The sequence below is a fragment of the Geotrypetes seraphini genome, chromosome 10, assembly GCF_902459505.1.
Source record: "Geotrypetes seraphini chromosome 10, aGeoSer1.1, whole genome shotgun sequence".
NCBI lineage: Eukaryota > Metazoa > Chordata > Amphibia > Gymnophiona > Dermophiidae > Geotrypetes > Geotrypetes seraphini.
In genome coordinates this window covers 95,292,674-95,313,881 of record NC_047093.1, presented here as the reverse complement: position 1 = coordinate 95,313,881, position 21,208 = coordinate 95,292,674, and the positions used below count along the sequence as shown (strand labels likewise).

Below are 21,208 nucleotides of genomic sequence, written 5' to 3'. Positions count from 1 at the left end.
ATCAAGTCAGTTCAGTGGTTCAGAAATGTTTCTTCAAATTCAAAATGATTCATTCCTTTCATCTCTTTTGGACACCAAATCTCTTAATATTCTCATTCATTCGTTAGTTTTTTCCCATCTAGCTTTTTGTAATTCTCAGGGAATTACACAAAAATAAATCAGATAATTTTTGCTGCCATGTTCTGAACTATCTTTGATGCAAAAATATATGATCACATCACCCCTCTCCTGAAGAATGCACATTGGTTGCCTAAATCCCACCAGATTACCTTCAAATTACTTTTTCTTACCTTTAAAATAAAAGCAGTTCATGCACCTGCATTCACTGACAGATTAGTTCCTTACACAACTTCCAGACCTATCCAATCGTCACAACAAAATCTCTTTGCAAACCCCTCTATTCATCAGTTAGTCTAAAATACGACCTATAAAGCAATCTTCTCGGTTGTAGCTCCTACATTGTGGAACTCACTCCCATCGAATATGAGACAAGAAACCCAAACTGCTAAATTCAAAGCAAACCTTAAAACCTTTTTTTAAAAAGATTCCTTTGGGGTATAGTCCTGAAGCTTGTTTTCAGTTACATCACATGATTTTTTGTCTTTTCCCTCCCCCATCAAATTTTTTTTTTAAAATGTTATGAAACAATGTAACCCTGGCCATCTTCCTTTTGTATCCATGTAGTCTCCCTCATTGTTTGTATCATTTTTTTATTTGTGTATGTCCAACCTCCCTGTTTTAAATTGCTTTTAGCTTTGTGTTATGTAAACTGCTTAGGATGTTTTACGTGGTATATCAAGCCTATGTAAATTTGAATCCTTGTCTGAGGAGACCATCTAACCCAGGGATCTCAAAGTAACCTCCTTGAAGGCCGCAATCCAGTCGGGTTTTCAGGATTTCTCCAATGAATATGCATTGAAAGCAGTGCATGCACATAGATCTCATGCATATTCATTGGGGAAATCCTGAAAACCTGACTGGATTGTGGCCCTTAAGGAAGGACTTTGAGACCCCTGATCTAACCTGATTTTGAGCAGAACTGAGGTGTTTTGAGGCAGATAAAGGCTTTTATTAAAAAATTAGGAAATCAAGATGGCTGCTGTGGCAACAATTTTGGTGCTAAAAATGGCCTGTGGGAGCTACACGCGAAGTCTAAAAGCAGCAATATTATTATTATTTTTTTTTTTTTAATTCTTTATTCATTTTCAAACTTACATCAAGTGTACAAACATTAAAACAATACAATTAAACACAACACTTGACAATCATTCAATTTTATCTTATAATACATAAAATTACCACCTTCCCCTCTCATCATTCCCTCTATTATTTTCCCAATATGAATATTAAAATATAAAGCCTCCCCCTTTCTAACATTAGACGGTGTATATTTCAATAGAAAATGGTATTTACTCATTACAATAAGAAGTTAATGGCTCCCAAATTTTATTAAAATTGTTATAATTCCCTTGTTGTATAGCTATTGTTCTTTCCATTTTATATATGTGACATAATGAGTTCCACCAGAAATTATAATTGAGTCTACTGTAACAATATTAGTTTTTCAAGGGTGGCAACCCTGGCTCTTACTCCAGAACCAAAAAAACCCACTTTTGGAGATCCCCTCCAGATTTGTTTTGTGGGCTGTCAGCCCTGTAATCACTGTGCCATGCTTGGGCTGACTGCTGCCTAGGCTAACACTACAGCCATCTGAAGAGGAAAACCTCTGCCTCAGGCAAGCCTGGAAACCAGACTGCTTGCTTCTTCAGACTGCTTTTCAGTCCCTTCGGTGGGACTGAGAACTCAGTTCCTCACCGCACATGCTGTGGGGAGGAACGCAGTCAGTCCCGACCCTGGAGAACCAGCATGGATCTGTTTGACATGCACTCAAGCCCACTGTGTACAGAACCTGGGATGAGCCTTGCTCCCAAGGGGACCATACCCCGAGCTTCCAAACTATTAGTGCAGGCTGGCCAAGTGGGTGCCCTGCAATGCCGGCAGCCCCTTAACTACAGACTTTAGATCTGAGAGTCTGTGTTCTCCTACAGCCAGAGATGTCCTGAGACTGGGAGCCTCTGTAGCACTAAAAAGCCTCTCGACCGGATGATAAAAAACCCAAAAAAGAAAAAAAACATGAGCAGAACAGATAGGCTCCTACCACCTCATGTGTCAAGAAAATAGCTGAGGAGTACAGGACAACCCAGGAAGAAGGGAGGAGCAGAAAAATTCAAATGAGGCTCTCTACACATACCCCACGGGTGAAGGTGCATAAACCCACTGGTTCAAGACTGAACTTTAAAAATATTTTGTATTTTCCTTGAAGGGGGCATGTTAAGGGATAGAGAGTGGGCGTGAAAGCACTAATCATTTAACAAATGAGCCATTGCTGCATGCTAATTGATTAATGCGGTGACCCTTACTGCCTACAAAATAGGTGGTGGTATGGGCTCATGTGGTAAGTTTTTATAGTGGCGGTGCGCTAATGACAAAATTAGAATGTGGCCATTAATTCGGAAAATGATAAAATGTGTCATTTTCCAGCTGTGGTACAAGTGGCTTTAGTGCACAGGAAATACCCATGTAAAGGCGTGCTAAGACCACTTTTGCTACAGATGTAGTAAAAGGGCCTCTATAAGAATAACAGTTATATTTTTGGAGTTGCAGAACTTCTTTATGGATAAAATTGTTAAGCAAAATTGAATGATTAATTTAAGATGGATAACAACTAAAACCTATATTGCATGTCACTATATTTAAAAAAGGTGATTAGCAATCCTATTACCTTGATGCATATACAGGTCTCTGATTTTCTTGAAAGCCTTGCGTACAGCCACAGAACAGTCGATACTGCACCTTTCAAAGATCTACGGAAGAAAAAATACCACTACAAAAATTAATTTACCAAAACTAAAGTCTTAACTGAATATGCTATTACAACAGCCTATTACAAGGAGGTAAACAGCAAGGAAAATGATGCCTGTGTTGCATTTTGAAAAAGTAACAAGGAAGTCCTGGGGCTCATCACAATGCATTTCTAAACATATGTAATGAAACTGTCTGGGATGCTAGAGCTATCATAAATTGTTACAAACATTATGGGGCTCATAATCGAAGCACAAATATGTCTAAAAACCCGCCCAATTTGGCACTTGGATAATTTAAAAGACAGGTCATTGAAGTACCAATAATTGAAACATGTTTTTAGATGTATCCACTGATTTTTTTTAGGCCTCTGAATGCCGCTGTACGCCCAGAGCTGAAAGGGGCAATTTTGAAGGAGTGGTTAGGGAGGGATGCAGGAAGATCTAGACTTAGTCGTACTGCAGGGATAATTGAAAGTTTTACGAGGTTGCCTGGACAGAACTTATACCTGTTTTCAGATCGCCTAAGTCACAACATATAAGTGCCCAGAAGGTATCCAAAGTGACCAGATAACCACTACAGGGACAAAATACACACTCCCCTTACACTCCCCCAGTAATCATTGACCCCCCCATCTCCATAAAAATTGGAATAAAAACGCATATACCTGCCTCCAGAACATCAGCACCTGGCATAGAAAAACCTAGTAGAGCTGCACAGAGGTGGCTTAAGTAATCTGAGAGGTAGGCTAGTGAACTATAGAGAGGAGGGACCCAGGCCCATAAACCACTGTAACCACTGCATTCATGGTGGAAAATGTGAGTCCACCAACCCCTCCCCCCTCCAAATCCTACTGTACTGCCATATAGGTGGCACCTGCAGCCATAAGGGCTATTGGGGTGGTAGACAGGTGGGTATAGTAGGTTTTTGGGGGTGGTTCACCATGAGCAGCAAGGGAGTTGTGGTGAGATGTTTATGTGTCACCCTTTTTGTGAAGTTCACAGCAGTGACCTATAAGGTGCCCCACTACTCTGTTGCCATATCTGGGTGGCCAGTCCATCACTTTGCTGGCCCCTCCGATGTCTAAAAGGTCTTGTTCTAGGCGCTTGGAACTTGGATGATTTTTTGGACGAGAATGTAGTATAAAGATAGACATACTAGCGGTCTGGATGATTAAATGGCTGGATGTAGAAGTAGACAATTTTTTGAAAAAAAAAAAAAAGATTTTGGATGTAGAAGTTGATGATTCTCAAAAAAAGATAAATTTTAGATGTATTTTTCGAGAATGGACTTTGGATGCTGCCGACTTTGGGCGACTAGCACCCTAGGTCCAAAATGGACTTAGACGTATTTTTTTATTATGCCCCTTCACATTTTCTAATTTTTCTTTAAATGCTTTCTCAGGGCCTTCTTTCTTGTATTCATTCAGAAATCAATATCCAGTAGCCTGAGTTCTAACATAGTACATTTGAACCTGTAGACCTTGCAGTCAATTTTCAAAGAAAAACTGCCCTAAGAGTTAATTTTCTACCTGCTTTATCTGCAGGTGATAAGAACATAAGAATTGCCGCTGCTGGGTCAGACCAGTGATCCATCGTGCCTAGCAGTCTGCTCTTGCGGTGGCCCCCAGTCATACTGGGTCAGACCAATAGTCCATATAGCACAGTATCCTATTTCCACAGTGATCAATCCAGGTCACAAATACCTGGCAGAAATTCAAACAGTAGCAACAGTCTATGCTGGTGATGGTGGATTGAAGGCAACAATAGAATCCCCAAAGTAGGACCAGACAAACTTCTCCAATACGGAAATGAAAATCCAAGCACAAGAGTCGTAGGGAAGAGAGGCCATCAACCAGGAATAAGTCATCAAATGGAATCTTTATTGAGTCTATACACAGCCAGTGTTTCAGCACCTAAGTGCTTTTCTGAAGAGTTTACAAATTGAACATATTAGTAAAAATATAAATATACACCATAAATACATAAAAATTATATGTACCATTAAAATATCAAACATGTTAAAAAATACAATAAAATGCAAAAAAATGCAATAAAATGTAAAAATATGAACTGTATTTTGAAAAAGGCATTCTACCCAAAAAGTGCTAAGTTCATATAAGCAACACAATAAGAACATATGTATAAAATATAGACATGAAGCTAAAAATGATGTCATATAAACCACACACTGAAGTCATATGTATGAAACAAAGACATAAAGCTGAAAGTCAAATACCAGCCACTTGCCTTTAGTACACTCAATGGTTATGTAATTGTATAATATGCAATTTTTGTAAAAGAATGGAAACATTTATCATATACAGCCTATGTTCCAAGTTTCCAAGTCTATTAAACATTTATTATCCCGCCATACAATTATAACCATTTAAGTGGCTTATAATCTTACCATATAATTATTCTACTAAAGAATAGTGTTTCAATACGTTACAAAAAAGTGAGGATCAGGGAAAGAACTACAATGTCAAATAAAAAAGATAGGGAAGTGAAATACATTAGGATAAACTATATATATATTCCAGAGTTCTCCAGCTTATTGATTATGAAAGTATCATTAAATAAAAAGGTATTCAGATCTGTTTTAAAATTATCTAAAGACAAGTATTTTAGCCCTTTACATTAACGGGCGCTAGAATATGTCTGTCTTTATTTCTGTCTCTCTCTCTCCTTCCTGCTGTCTTTCTTTCTGTCTGTCTCTCTCCCTGGTCCTCTTTGTCTGTCTGTCTTTCTGTGTCTCTCCCTGCCCCTATGTCTTTCTTCTTTTCTTTCTGTCTCCCTTCCTCCCGCTGTCTGTCTTCATTTCTCTCCCCCCACTTCCCTGTGCAGCAGCCACAGCAGCAGCATTCCCTCCCCCTCCATTTCCGTCCCCCCACACCACTTCCCTGTGCAGCAGCAACGTTTACCCTACCCCCTTTCCCTTCCTGCGATCTGGCCGGCTCCCTTAGTCCCTTCCCACCCCCCCTTCTCTTCCAGCGGTCCCGACAAACCTGCCGATTCCAGCAGCATCTGCAGCACTCTACACACGCTGCTTTGGGGTCTTCTATTGCCCTGATTTACTCTGGCACGTCCCTGATGACATCATCAGAGACACGGCAGAGCAAATCAGGGCAGTAGAAGGCCCCGAAGCAGCGTGTGTAGAGTGCTGCAGACGCTGCTGGAATCGGTAGGTTTGGAGTCGGGACCATGGGAAGGGAAGGGAAGGGAAGGGGGAACGGCAAAGGACCGAATGAGCCAGTCAGACGTCGGGAAGGGATGGGAGGGTCAGACCGCGAAGAAATTACTTAAGGAGTGAGTGGGGAGTCGGCAAAGTGGCTGGAGTCTTTTTTGTTGGTGAGCCGCCGCTGCGAAAAACTTTATTAAGGGAGCCAGTGAGACCGTGAATGCGGAGCCGTTGTAAGGGAACACGCCGGTAAGAGTGCGCATGCACGGCTAGGGTTTTATTATATTAGATAATTGCAATCTAATAGACATTGAAAGTAAGTTCTATACTAAAGGATCCTGAACTGAAAAAAAATCGACTGTTGAATATGTACATGAATGATTATTCGATAAGATGGCACATGTAATTGATTTTGATTGATTGATTGATCTAAGGCACTGTTCTTCAACCGCCGGTCCGCGGACCGGTGCCGGTCTGCAGAAAATTCCTGCCGGTCCGCGCAGGACCAGCGAGATCAATATCTCCAATTTTCTGCCGGTCCGCACAGGACCGGCAAGATCAACGAGTTGTAGTCATGGGGAGCCTCCAACAGTGTGCTTTCTCTCCTCCCAGCGGCTCTCCTTACTTATCAGCGCAGCGATTCAGGAAGGCAGCCTTGGGGCTTTTGCTGAGTCGCGGCCGCCTCTGATGATGCAACTTCCGCTTTCCTCAAGGGCGGTGCGATCCAACAAAGGACCTGAGGCTGCCTTCCTGAATTGCTGAGCTGGCAAGTAAGGAGAGTTGCTGGGAGGGGAGAAAGCCACTGTTAGAGGCTGGGAAGCTGCTGGGCATGGTAAAAAAAGGGACAGCTGCTACTGGACCTGGAGAGGGAGAAGGAGAGATGCTGCTGAGAGGGGAGGAGGGAAATGAGTCTGGGAAGCTGCTGGGCAAGGGAAAAAAAGGGACAGCTGCAACTGGACCTGGAGGGAGGGAGAAGGAGAGATGTTGTTGGGAGGGGAGGAGGAAAAGGAGTCTGGGAAGCTGCTGGACAAGGGGAAAAAAGGGACAGCTGGTACTGGACCTGGAGGGAGGGAGAAGGAGAGATGCTGCTGGGAGGGGAGGAGGGAAAGGATTCTGGGAAGCTGCTGGGCAAGGGGAAAAAAGGGACAGCTGCTACTGGACCTGGAGGGAAAGGGAAGGAGAAGGAGAGATACTGCTGGGAGGGGAGGAAGGGAAGAGAGTTACTGATGGACCAGGAGGAGGAGGGAAGGGAGAAGGAAAAAAGGAAGGAAACAGCTGGCAGGGAGATTAGAGGAGGGGAAGGGGAGAGACGGGCATGAGAAAGTAGAGAAATTGATGATGGGAAGGGGTCAGCAAAAAAATAAGCAGAGAGGGACAACGATGGTAGATCTGGTGTAGGAGAGATAAAAAATGAAGAGAGCAGTGAAGCTGGAATGAATGATGTAAAAAGGAGAGAGGGGGCGCTGGCTAGATGGAAAGGGGAGAGGGGCATAGAAAGAAGGCAGATTCTATAAGGAAGGGGGAGAGGACAGACAGTGGATGGAAGGGGCAGACGCTGGAAGGAAGAGAGTGAAAAGAAGATGAAAGCAGAAACCAGAGACGACAAAAGGTAGAAAAAAATAATTTTATTTCTATTTTGTGATTAGAATATATCAGATTTGAAATATATTTCCTGCTAGAGCTGGTGTTAGACATAACTGGGGACTGCAAAGCCCAGGCAGTGCTTCTTTAGCTTCCAGCTGGCTTAGGGCGCTCTCTGACCAGGGGGCAGTTGCCCTAGTTGCACTCCCCTAAAACTATTCCTGTCATGTGTGTCTGCAGTATTCTGTTAGCATGATATTTCTGTGTAGCATTCTGTAATAATTTGGCTTGTTCAGTTTTCTTGATAGTAGAGGGGATATATGTGAAGGGGAGGGAGACAGGGGTTTTGTTGAACCTTGCTCTGTATTATTTGTATTTATAAATTGACAATTGTACAGAATATTGTTTCTTTTTATACTTTAATAAAATATATTCAATATAAAATCATAACTGAGGCTTGTGTGGATGGGGTCAGATGATTTGCGGGGACCGAGCTCGTGGAGATGGGGGCGGAAACGGGGTTTTTAAATTTTAGTCCTAGTAGTTTGCCGGTCCACAAAATAATTCTTTTATTTCTGCCGGTCCACGGGTGTAAAAAGGTTGAAAAACACAGATCTAAGGGTTCTTGTAGGAGTATATGGTATTAAATTACGAGCTAAATAGATTGGTTCACAAAATTTAAGAACTTTATACACCAAGAAAAGTATCTTATAAGTAATTCAATATGATACGGGAAGCCAGTGCTCTTTTTTCAGTAAAGGAGTTTCATGATTATATTTCTGAGCATTATGAATCAAACGTACAGCAGTATTTTGTATTAGTTGTAATCTGCATTAATCTTTTTGTGGAAAACCATTATAAAGTGAATTACATTAATCAATCTGTTGGATTACTAGTGAATGAATACGAATAGTAAGGGCAGATGGGGGGAAAAAAAGATCTAACCCTCCCTTTTACAAAATCGCAAAAGTGTTTTTTAGCGCAGACCGGCTGGTGCACTGAATGCTCTGCGCTGCTCCCAACGCTCATGAGGGGCGGGGGTTAATAGATCTAATAATATGTAATTTGTAAAAAGATTGTTTGACTACTTGACCAATTTGTTGTTTAAATTTAAGTTGAGAATCTAAAATGACACACAGTATTTACTCTTGAAATTTTTACATTTTGTAATTCTAACAGTAGAGGTAAGCCAGTGTCAACTGTTGTCCAATGAGTGTTATTTATACTTTTGCTGGTATTTTTGCAACGACATTTGTAGGATATTAACCAAATTGTTAACATAGGCTATATATGATAAATATTTCCATTCTTTTACAGTTTTACAAAAATTGCAAATTGTATATTACATAACCATCGAGTGTACTAAAGGCAAGTGATTGGTATGTGACTTTTTTAGCTTTATGTCTTTGTTTTATACATATGTCTTAAGTGTGTGGTTTATATGACAGCACTATTTTTAGCTTCATGTCTTTATATTTTATACATATAGAGGGGCATAATAAAAAACTTCTAAGTTTGTTTTGGGCCTAGGATACTAGTCGTCCAAAGTCCATTCTCAAAAATGCATCCACAATTTATCTTTTTTTGAGAATCGTCTACTTCTATGTCCAGCCATTTGATCGTCCAGACCACCAAGTTGTCTATCTTTATACTGCATTCATTTCCAAAAAATTGTCCAATCCAAAACGCCTAGAAAAAAAACCTTTTGAATGTGGGAGGGGTCAGCAAAGTGATGGACTGGCCAAGAAGACATGGCATCAGAGTAGAGGGGCACCTTACAGGGCACTGTTGTGAACTTCACAAAAAAGGTTACATATACTATAAACATCTCACCATAACTCCCTTGCTACTCATGGTGAGCCTCCCAAAACACTCTCAAAACCTACTATACCCATCTGTCTACCACCTCAAATAGCCCTTATGGCTACAGGTGGCACCTATATGGCAGTACGGTAAGGTTTTGGGTTTTTTTGGTGGATGCATATGCTCCACCATAAATGCAGTAGTTAGAGTGGCTTATGGGCCTGGGTCTTAATCTCTATGGTTCACTAGCCCACCCCCCAGACTACTCTGTGCAGCTCTACTAGGCTTTCCTATGTCAGGTGCTGATGTTCTGGAAGCAGGTATGTACATTTTTATTCTTATTTTTATGGTGGGGGGGTTAGTGATCACTGGGGGAGTGTGTAGGAGTCTGTACTTTGTCCCTGCAGTGGTTATCAGGTCACTTTGGGTATCTTCTGGGCACTTATACCTGTTTTTAGATTCCCTAAGTCACAACGTATGTTCTATCTAGGCAGTCTTGTCAAACTTTTGATTATCGCAGCAAGACGACTAAGTTTGGTTGGCCCACATCCCGCCTACCTTCCACCCTAACCATGCACAGCAGCAGTCAAAAGGCCTAAGATGCCTCTAGAAATGTCTAAAACTTGTTTCGTTTATCGGCACTTGGACGACCTGTCTTTTAGATGTATTTTTGTTTCAATTATGTACCTCATATTCTTATTGTGTTTATATGAACTCAACACTTTCTTTTGTAGCATAATATTGTTTATATTTTTACATTTTATTGCATTAATTATGTTTTAACATATGTTTGATATTTTAATGGTTTTATTAGGTTTCTTGTACATTTTAATTTTTGTAACATTGGTTTAGTTATATTCGTGATATTTATTATATGTTCTAAAAGATGAACGCTGTTGTTATTAATTGGTTTAAAGTGTATCTTATAGGTCGTCCAAAGTGAGAAATGGTTATAAGAACTTAGGAGAATATTCAGCTAGGATCAGAGTGCCTCAGGGTTCAGTGCTTTCGGCACTATTATTTAATATCTACATGGCCGCTATAGGTCAATTATTTTTATCTTTAGGAGTCAAATATCGAATATACGCAGATGATATCATTTTCTTTTTTCCAGTAGGTGGATGGAATATAAATTTGGAAAATTTATTGAGCAATTACATGTGTAAAATTGAGAAGTGGATGAAAGAACAAGGTGTGAAACTAAATGTGGACAAAACTGAAATAATGTTTGTAGGAAAGCCCAATAATCAGTGGCCTGAAGAAGTGAGAGTTATTGATGATGTTCTTCCTGTAAATGAGTCTATGACCATTCTAGGTATAAGGATTGATTCTGGTCTTACAATGAAGTTGCAAGTAACTAAGACAGTACAAACATGTTTTGCACAAATTCATTTGTTACATCGATTAAAACCATGCTATTGCCTTATGATTTTTGTACAGTAGTTCAGGCTATGGTTTTGTCGAGATTTGACTATGGCAATGCCCTGTACCTTGGAATAACAAAAGCAAGGTGCAGGGCACTGCAGGTAGCTCAAAATGCAGCAGCAAGATTGATATTTGGATTGTTGAAATACGAGCATATTTCACCTTATCCCAGGACAAGCAGGCAGCATATTCTTGACTGATGGGTGACGGCACCGACGGAGCCCCGGTACGGACAATTTTAGAGTGATTGCACTCTAAGAACTTGGAAAGTTCTGGTAGGCCGCACCGCGCACGCGCGAGTGCCTTCCCGCCCAACAGAGGCGCGCGGTCCCCAGTTTCTTAGTTTCCGCGGAGCTAAGAAGACGCGTTTCCTCAACGGCTGTTGAAGAAATATTTTTTCGATCTTCCCGCTCGCGTAAACCTTTGTTTTAATAAAGGTTTCTTTATTTCCTTATTATTTTCCTTTTTCAAAAAAAAAAAAAAAAAAAAACTTACTTGTTTTTTCTTTCTTTTTTCGTTTCGCCCCGGCGGGGCCTGTTGCCACAATTGAAGCCTCGGCTTTCGATTTGGCAGAGGCTGTCTTTACTTTCATGCCCCCTCAGCCCGGGTTTAAAAAGTGCCAGCGGTGCGCTAGGCCAATCTCACTGACAGACCCACATAACTGGTGTCTGCAGTGTCTTGGTCCCGACCATCAAGCGTCCACTTGCACCCGCTGTGCAACTTTGAAAAAACGAACACTTAAGAACCGCCAAATCCAGCAGCGGTTGCTATTTGGTGCCGAGATGTCCGATTCCAATGTACCGGCACCGACATCAATTGCATTTCAATCGGCACCGACTTCATCGACACCGCGCGATACCGCGCCGGCGTCGCAACCAGCAGGTAAGCCGGCTAAGAAGCCTTCCCCGCTGGAGCGTCCTCCGGTCTCTACTGCAGTGAGTCCAATCCTGCCGACCTCGAGGCGCCCACGGAAGCGCTCCGCTCCGATTGAAGTTAGCCCCTCGACATCGGGTTCTTCATTGGAGTGTCGAGCGGCACCCAAGGTACCGCAGAAGAAAAAGGCGGTACCGGTGCCTTCACTGGACGAGCGCATTGCCGCCGTTCTGCAGGTACAGCTGAGAGAACAACTCCAACAGCTACTACCTGCCCTTTTGCCCCAGAACCTTCCAGTTCCGGTACGGTCGGAGCCGCCGGTGCTGATAGTGGAACGCCCTCTTTTATCGGCATCCACTTTATCGGTACCGGGTCTTACCACCTCATCGACCTCGATGCCGGTTTTAGCTCCAGAGCCAAAATCTCACCACCAGGCGGTTCAAACCTCGGTACCAGCACAACAGGTTACATCGCCTGGTACCGTATCCATGAGGTCGGGCAAGTCCACACATAAAACCCGACACCAGGAACCTTCCACACCAGAGTCTCGACACCATGGCTCTCAGGTTAGGGATCCTGATTTGTGGGGTGATTCTGAAGAGCCCTTTCTTTCCGAAGGTGAATGCTCTTCTGATGAGGAGGAACACCTTGTTACCAATCCCTCTTCTCATCCAGATTCCGCATCTTTTCCTTCTTTTCTAAAGGAAATGTGCGAATCCTTGTCTATTCCCTTGGAGGCTGAGTCAAAGAAATCTAAGGCATTTCTTGATGCATTGGATTTTGACCAGCCTCCAAGGGAATTTCTTAAACTTCCTCTCCATGATATATTGAGAGAAACGTTTTATAAAAACCTTGAAACTCCCCTGACTGTTCCTGGAGCCCCTAGAAAACTGGACTCCTTATACAGGGTGATACCTATACCTGGGTTTGATAAACCCCAACTCCCGCATGAGTCTCTTTTGGTGGAGTCCACTTTAAAGAAATCAGCGGGAGCTAATGTGTATGCCTCAGTCCCTCCTGGCAGAGAAGGGAAATCAATGGACAAATTTGGCAAGCGGCTATATCAAAATGCCATGCTTGCGAACAGATCAGGAAATTATGCGTTTCATTTCTCATTTTATTTGAAACATTTAATCCAAACAGTTTCTACCTTTGAGAAATATCTGCCTGATCGCAAAAAATCTGCTTTTCACACTTGTACCTCCTCTCTTCTCCAGTTGAGGAAGTTTCTAGTAAGATCAATTTATGACACCTTTGAATTGACTTCTAGAGCCACGGCTATGTCAGTGGCTATGCACAGGTTGGCATGGCTCAGGGTCTCAGAGCTAGAAGTAAACCACCAAGACCGTCTAGCAAATGCACCTTGCTTAGGGGATGAGCTGTTTGGTGATTCCATGGATTCCACCACACAGAAGCTATCGGCGCATGAGACACGTTGGGATACTCTCCTAAAGAACAAAAAGAAGACTCCTCCTGCTAGGCCTTTCCGACAACAATCGGCCTACCAACGCCGCTATGCTGCTCGTCCTTTACCTCAGGCTACTCAACAGCCTAGAAGGCAACGACAGCAACAACAACATCAACCTCAAAGGCAGACGCAGCAGCAACAGAAACCTCCCCCACCTCAAAAGTCTACTCAACCCTTTTGACGTGTTTCTTCTGAGCATAGCCAATATCATACCATCTGCCCATCTTCCCCAACCTATAGGAGGGCGCCTGACCCATTTTCTCAGTCGGTGGGAGATCATTACATCCGACCAATGGGTCCTAAACATCATCCGCCACGGCTACTCTCTCAACTTCCAGACTTATCCCGCTCAAAGTCTACCAAAAGAGTCTGCTTTGAACACTCATCAATCCTCTCTCCTGATACAAGAGGTTCAATCCCTTCTTCTTCTAAACGCCATAGAAGAAGTTCCTCTAGACCAGAAAGGTCAGGGATTTTACTCCCGTTACTTTCTAGTTCCAAAGAAAACAGGAGATCTCAGGCCCATCTTAGATCTTCGAGATCTCAACAAATGTTTGGTCAAGGAAAAATTCAAGATGCTTTCTTTAGCGACTCTTTATCCTCTTCTCAATCAGGGCGAATGGCTATGCTCCCTCGACCTCAAGGAGGCTTACACTCATATTCCCATCCATCTAGCCTCCAGACAGTATCTCCGCTTCATGATCAATCACTGTCATTACCAATACAAAGTTCTCCCCTTCGGACTTGCTTCATCTCCAAGAGTGTTCACCAAATGTCTGATTGTGGTGGCTACTTTCCTTCGTTCACATCATCTACAAGTTTTTCCTTACCTGGACGATTGGTTGATAAAGGCCAACTCTCCTCAAACAGTGCTACTGGCCACCAATCAAACCATCTTGTTCTTACAGATTCTGGGGTTCGAGGTCAATTTTCCCAAATCTCATCTCATCCCCACTCAGAGACTTCAATTCATTGGAGCAGTGCTGGACACGATCCTCATGAGAGCATTCCTGCCGTCCAACCGGCTCCACACTCTTCAGGTTTTGTGTCAACAGGTTCTCCTTCAAAGTTCCATCTCTGCCAAACAAATGATGATACTATTGGGACACATGGCTTCAACAGTGCATGTCACTCCTCTGGCACGTCTTCACCTGCGCACACCTCAATGGACCCTTGCTACCCAGTGGTCCCAAGCGACGGATCCTTGCTCACGTCACATATCTGTGACATCATCTCTTCGTCAGTCTCTACAATGGTGGTTGGTATCCTCAAATCTATCCAGAGGTCTTCTATTCCATCTACCTCCTCATCAACTAGTCATCACAACCGATGCCTCCCCGTATGCTTGGGGAGCTCATTTGAACGAGTTCCAAACTCAAGGTCTGTGGACAGCCAAGGAAAAGAAGCACCATATCAATTTCCTGGAACTCAGAGCAATGTTTTATGCCCTCAAGGCTTTCCAACATCTTCTCTTCCCTCAAGTTCTGCTCCTGTGCACAGACAATCAGGTGGCGATGTACTACATCAACAAGCAAGGTGGAACGGGTTCTCGCCTCTTGTGCCAGGAAGCCCAGAAAATCTGGACTTGGGCCATAAATCATCATCTATTCCTGAAAGCGATTTACATTCAGGGAGAAAAGAATTCCTTAGCAGACAAACTCAGCAGAATTCTCCAGCCTCATGAGTGGACACTCGATCCTGTAACTCTTCAGTCCATCTTCGCTCAATGGGGCACTCCTCAGATAGACCTCTTTGCAGCTCCTCACAATCACCAGCTGCCCCTTTTCTGCTCCAGACTCTACTCGCCTCACCGTCTGGCAGCGGATGCGTTTCTCCTAGAGTGGTCAAATCTGTTCCTGTATGCTTTCCCTCCTCTCCCGCTCATGTTGAGAACCTTATTCAAGCTCAAGAGGGAACGAGCCACCATGATTCTGATAGCTCCGAGGTGGCCCAGGCAACATAGGTTCTCCCTTCTACTTCAGCTCAGTTCCAGAGAACCTTTTCTTCTGCCACTGTATCCTTCTCTGCTTACACAGCATCAGGAAACCCTTCTACATCCCAACCTCCAGTCTCTGCACCTGACAGCTTGGTATCTCTCGGGCTGACTTCCAGTGATTCTCTTTTATCTCAGCCTGTTCGTTCAATTCTGAATGCCTCCAGGAAGCCGGCCACTCTGCAATGTTACCATCAGAAGTGGACACGTTTTTCTTCCTGGTGTCTTCTTCATCACCATGATCCCACTTCCCTTGCAGTGGAGACCTTGTTGGACTATCTTCTTTCGTTGTCAGACTCTGGTCTCAAATCCACTTCAATCAGAGTCCACCTCAGTGCTATTGCGGCTTTTCATGAGCCAGTCCATGGAAAAATCCTCTCAGCTCATCCCTTGGTGTCCAGGTTTATGCGGGGTCTTTTTAATGTGAAACCACCTCTTAAAGCCCCTCCTGTTATCTGGGATCTCAATGTAGTTCTATCCGCTTTAATGAAGCCTCCATTTGAACCCTTAGCTACTGCTTCTTTCAAGTTCCTCACTTGGAAGGTACTTTTCCTTATTGCTCTTACCTCTGCCAGGAGGGTCAGTGAGCTACATGCACTAGTTGCGGATCCACCTTTTACAATCTTTCATCATGACAAGGTGGTTCTGCGTACACATCCAAAGTTTCTCCCTAAGGTTGTCTCTGATTTTCATCTCAACCAATCCATTGTTCTGCCTGTCTTCTTTCCGAAACCTCACTCGCATTCTGGAGAACAGGCTCTACATACTTTGGACTGTAAAAGGGCTCTAGCTTACTATTTAGAGCGTACTAAGCCCCACAGATCAGCTCCCCAGCTCTTCCTGTCATTTGATCCAAATAAATTGGGACGTCCTGTTTCTAAACGTACGTTGTCTAATTGGCTAGCAGCGTGCATTTCATTCTGTTATGCTCAGACCGGACTGACACTGGAAGGTTCTGTCACTGCCCATAGAGTCCGAGCCATGGCAGCATCTGTAGCTTTCCTCCGTTCTACTCCTATTGAGGAAATCTGCAAGGCTGCTACTTGGTCCTCAGTTCATACTTTTACATCTCATTATTGTCTGGATGCTTTTTCCAGACGGGATGGACACTTCGGCCAATCTGTTTTGCAAAATTTGTTTTCCTAATGGCCAACCTTCCCTCCATCCCTCTTTTTGTTAGCTTGGAGGTCACCCATCAGTCAAGAATATGCTGCCTGCTTGTCCTGGGATAAAGCACAGTTACTTACCGTAACAGGTGTTATCCAGGGACAGCAGGCAGATATTCTTGCGTCCCTCCCACCTCCCCGGGTTGGCTTCTTAGCTGGCTTATCTTAACTGGGGACCGCACGCCTCTGTCGGGCGGGAAGGCACTCGCGCGTGCGCGGTGCGGCCTACCAGAACTTTCCAAGTTCTTAGAGTGCAATCACTCTAAAATTGTCCGTACCGGGGCTCCGTCGGTGCCGTCACCCATCAGTCAAGAATATCTGCCTGCTGTCCCTGGATAACACCTGTTACGGTAAGTAACTGTGCTGTATTTCCAACAACTGCACTGGTTACCAGTTGTTTACAGAATACAATATAAAGCGGTAATGATCTGTCACCAACTCTTGTATGGAATCATACCAGAATTGTTTAGAAATAATATGTTTAGTTATTTATCAAGCAGATCATTATGTTCTGAGAATTTAGCTTTACTGAAAACGAATGCTAAGGTTGGTGGAGACTGGTAAAATGACTTTCTGTTGTGCAGGAATTAAAATATGGAACTCCCTTGTGGGCCAAATACAAAATTGTCATGAAAGGGGCCTGTTTAAAAAATTGCTAAAGACACAATTATTTGTAGACACTTTCTTCTAGTTAGTAATTTTTTCTGGTTTAGCTGGTTCATGAACTTTTTATTCAACCTTTTGCTGCTATTTTGCAGATATATTTATAGGATTGTTTGTTTACATAGAAACATAGAAATAGACGGTAGATAAGGGCCATGGCCCATCTAGTCTGCCCACCCTAATGACCCTCCCCTACCTTTGCCTTGTGAATAGATCCCATATGTCGATCCCATTTGGCCTTAAAGTCAGGCACGCTGCTGGCCTCAATCACCTGCAGTGGAAGACCATTCCAGCGATCAACCACCCTTTCAGTGAAAAATAATTTTCTGGTGTCACCTCGTAGTTTCCCTGATTTTCCACGGATGCCCTCTTGTTGCCGCAGGTCCCTTGAAAAAGAAGATGTCTTCCTCTGCCTCGACACGGCCCGTGAGATACTTGAACGTCTCGATCATGTCTCCCCTCTCTCTGCGCTCCTCGAGCGAGTATAGCTGTAATTTGTCTAGCCGTTCTTCGTACGGGAGATCCTTGAGTCCCGAGACCATCTGGGTGGCCATTCTCTGTTTTATTATGTTCTTTTATAATTTATGTATGTAATTCATGTAAACCGTTTAGTTTTAAATGGTATAGAAATTTTTTAAATAAAATAATGAATAAATAAATATACTTACATATATTTTTATGTATTTATGGTGTATATTTACTTGTATTTATATGTTTTATTAATACGCATGAACCCATGAGTTGGATTTTTTCCTTTCAACTTTTTGAGCTCTAAAGAGACTGACACCCATAGGAAAGACTTTGGGCTCCTTTTACTAAGCTGCAATAGCGTTTTTAGATCACGCAGGATTTTAACTCGCACTACGCTGCTCAAACTAACGCTAGCTCAATGCTGGCATCAAGGTCTAGCGCGCGCATGGCAATTCAGCATGTGCTAAAACCACTATCGCAGCTTAGTAAAAGGAGCCCTTTGTGTCTTTTTTAATCTTCTATTTGGCTTCCTGAAGAAATAATGAAACGTGGCACATCCAAAGAACATTTTTTTTAACAGATAAGTTCTTATTTGATTTTTTGATGCTTTGCACAACAGTACTTTATTGTTGCATGAGGGTATAGCAATGATTGGGTGGTGAGGTTTTTTGAGGAATATGTTCCCCTTTTTCCTCCATGTCTCAGAGCACAACCTTTTAATTAAGAGTTAAAGCTTTATTATTTTTTCACATTAATAACAAAGATCTTATAAAAGTGTGTTATGTAATTTATTTCATGTGATTTTTTTCACATTTTTCTTTTGGATTATTTTTCCTCCATATTTCATTTTTGACTTATTCTTTATGTGTAATCAATTTTTATTTTCAAACAGAAAAGCAACCTAGAAAGTACAGGCAACCATGGACAACAACAAAGTAGAACCAGAATACAAAACAGACTAACCCAGCACCCTGCCACTTTTAGTCTCAGCATAGGTTATGGCTCTGACAAACCTCCATGACACTTTAACTCTGACGGACCCTAATGCTTCTCCTTCCCTATGCTGAGATTAAAAGTGGCAAAACGTTTGCCCTGAGGTCTGTGCCACTTTTAGGGCTCCTTTTACGAAGCCGTGTTAGCGGCTTTATCGCACGCGACTTTTAATCACGCACTAACCCCCACGCTAGCCGGAAAACTACTACCTGCTCAAGAGGAGGCGGTAGCGGCTAGCGCGACCGGCATATTAGCGTGTGCTATTACGTGCGTTAAACCGCTAATGCAGCTTCGTAAAAGGAGCCCTTAGTCTCAAGCATAGGGAGGGAGAAGCATTAGGATCCATCAGAGCTAAATTATCATAGAGGTCTGTCAGAGCCATAAACTATGCTGTGACTAAAAGTGGCAAGGAACTCAGATTTTTAAGGACGTGCAGGTTTAGATCCGCGAGGTCCGTAAGGTCTGTGTTTTACCCCTTCCCCAATCTTCATCACTTTGGACAGCTCAGACAGAGCCACAAATGCCATACCACATGGACCCATGGTAACTTTTTTTTATTTTTGCCACATGATTCACAGCCTTGTAATCCTAGTTTCTAATTCACTGATATTTTCCTTTCTCCTCTTTCTAAGTTTCCCCATCTTTTATTTTTGAATGTTATTTTTGTGGATTAATGCATTTGTAAGGAGGAATTTCAAATCTCAAAAAAAAAAATCTTTATTCATTTTTCATCTTACATTAAGTGCACAATATTACAACATTTAAATTTATACACATCACTTGAATTTCTTTCAATTATTATCTTAAAAACATAAATTTATTCCCTCCCCACCCACCCTTCCCACCAATATTTTAATCATAAATTTCGTATAAATATTACATTCTTATCTATTGATTAAACCTTAAATAAAACTTTATACCACTCCCCCATATTAAAAATGTTCTTTCAATGAAAAATGGCGTCTAATCATTGCAATAAGTTGTTAATGGCCCCCAGATCTTTTTAAAATTATTATAATTTCCTTTTTGTATGGCAATTGTTCTTTCCATTTTGTAAATATGGCATAATTGGTTCCACCAGAATGTATAGTTAAGTCTACTATAATTTTTCCAATTCTTGGTGATATGTTGTATGGCGACTCCTGTCATAATCAATAAAAGTTTATTATTGCTTGCTGAAATTTGACTTTTTATTCTCATTGATGTACCAAATAGAATTGTATCATATGATAATGCTACAAGGTTCTCTAATAATTAATTTGAGACCAAATTGATTTCCAAAAGGCCATGATACAGGGACAATAAAAAATTAAATGATCCAGAGTCCCTGCTTCCAGATTACAATGCCAGCATCTATTAGACTTAGAGATATCCAACTTTTGTAATCGAACTGGGGTCCAAAATGCTCTATGTAACAAAAAGAACCAAGTTTGTCTCATAGATGCAGACATTGTACATCTCATTCTCCAAGACCAAATTCATGGCCATTGAGATGCAGAAATTTGATGCTTAATCTCAATGCTCCAAATGTCTCTAAGACCAGTCTTTGGTTTTTTATTCATAAATCCAGATATTAATTTATACCACTGTGTGGCCTGGTGTCCCAAGAAATCCACCTGAAAGCATAACAATTCCAGACTATACTGATTATTAAGATTTTTCCATTCAGGGAACCTCTCCTGAATAGCCTGCTTCAGTTGCAACCATTTAAAGCTTTGTGATTTGTTAAGACCATATTTACGAATTTCAAATCTCATACAAAGAGTATCCAATTCAGGCATCCACATTCAACAGTGACATCACGCTCTCCCAAGGTGAACACAATTTTTAAATACAGTGGTACCTTGGTTTAAGAGCATAATTCGTTCCAGAAGCATGCTCTTAAACCAAAACACTCGTATATCAAAGCAACTTTCCCCATAGAAGATAATGGAAACTTGAACAATTTGTTCCACCAACCCCCCCCCCCAAGGCTACCGGCGCTGCTCCATCACCCCTTCCCCCCGCTCTAACCTGCATCGCACCCCTCCGAACCAGCATCGCAACCCCCCCCCCCCCGCGAGAACCGCAAAGCACCCCCGTGCTAAAAGCAACATCCGCCCGCCCTTCCTCCCAAGCACAGTCCTTACCCCTTCCGCTCGTTGTAAGGGTGAATGCGAACTCCCGCCTCTTGCCTGGGCTGGGCCTTTAGCATCTGCGCATGCTCAAGGCCTTCTGGCTCTCGTTCTCTCGGAGATCTCGTTTTCTCCGAGAGAACGAGAGCCAGAAGGCCTTGAGCATGCGCAGATGCTCAAGGCCCAGCCCAGGCAAGAGGCAGGAGCTCGCATTCACCCTTACAACGAGCAGAAGGGGTAAGGACCGTGCTTGGGAGGAAGGGTGGGCGGATGCCGCTTTCAGCACGGGGGTGCTTTGCGGTTCTCGCAGGGGGGCGTTCGCGCAGGGGGGGGTTGCGATGCCGGTTCGGGGGCTGCGATGCCGGTTAGAGCGGGGGGGAGGTGCTCATACACCAGAACATGCTCGGTTTGTGAGGCAAAAGTTTGCTGAGTGTTTTGCTCATCTTGCAAAACACTCGCAAACCGGGTTACTCGCAAACCGAGGTTCCACTGTATTATCTGAATCTCCATTAGTAACCACCATATGAAGTGGACAAGCACAATAGAATTTGAATAGTACAAATTATAATTTAAAAAAGTCATCTAAAAAGAAACCTTCTAAGTGATTTTTCTGTCA

The 21,208-nt window shown here is 42.7% G+C and overlaps 1 protein-coding gene across 1 annotated transcript in view; it reads right to left on the bottom strand.

Annotated features, from left to right (window-relative positions):
* DPP7 (dipeptidyl peptidase 7) overlaps positions 1–21,208 on the bottom strand; it is a 349,192-nt gene that overhangs the window by 238,303 nt on the left and 89,681 nt on the right. Inside the window, exon 7 of the mRNA XM_033962277.1 lies at positions 2,783–2,864. Coding sequence (XP_033818168.1) covers positions 2,783–2,864 — 82 coding nt within the window. The remainder of the gene's footprint in view (positions 1–2,782; positions 2,865–21,208) is intronic.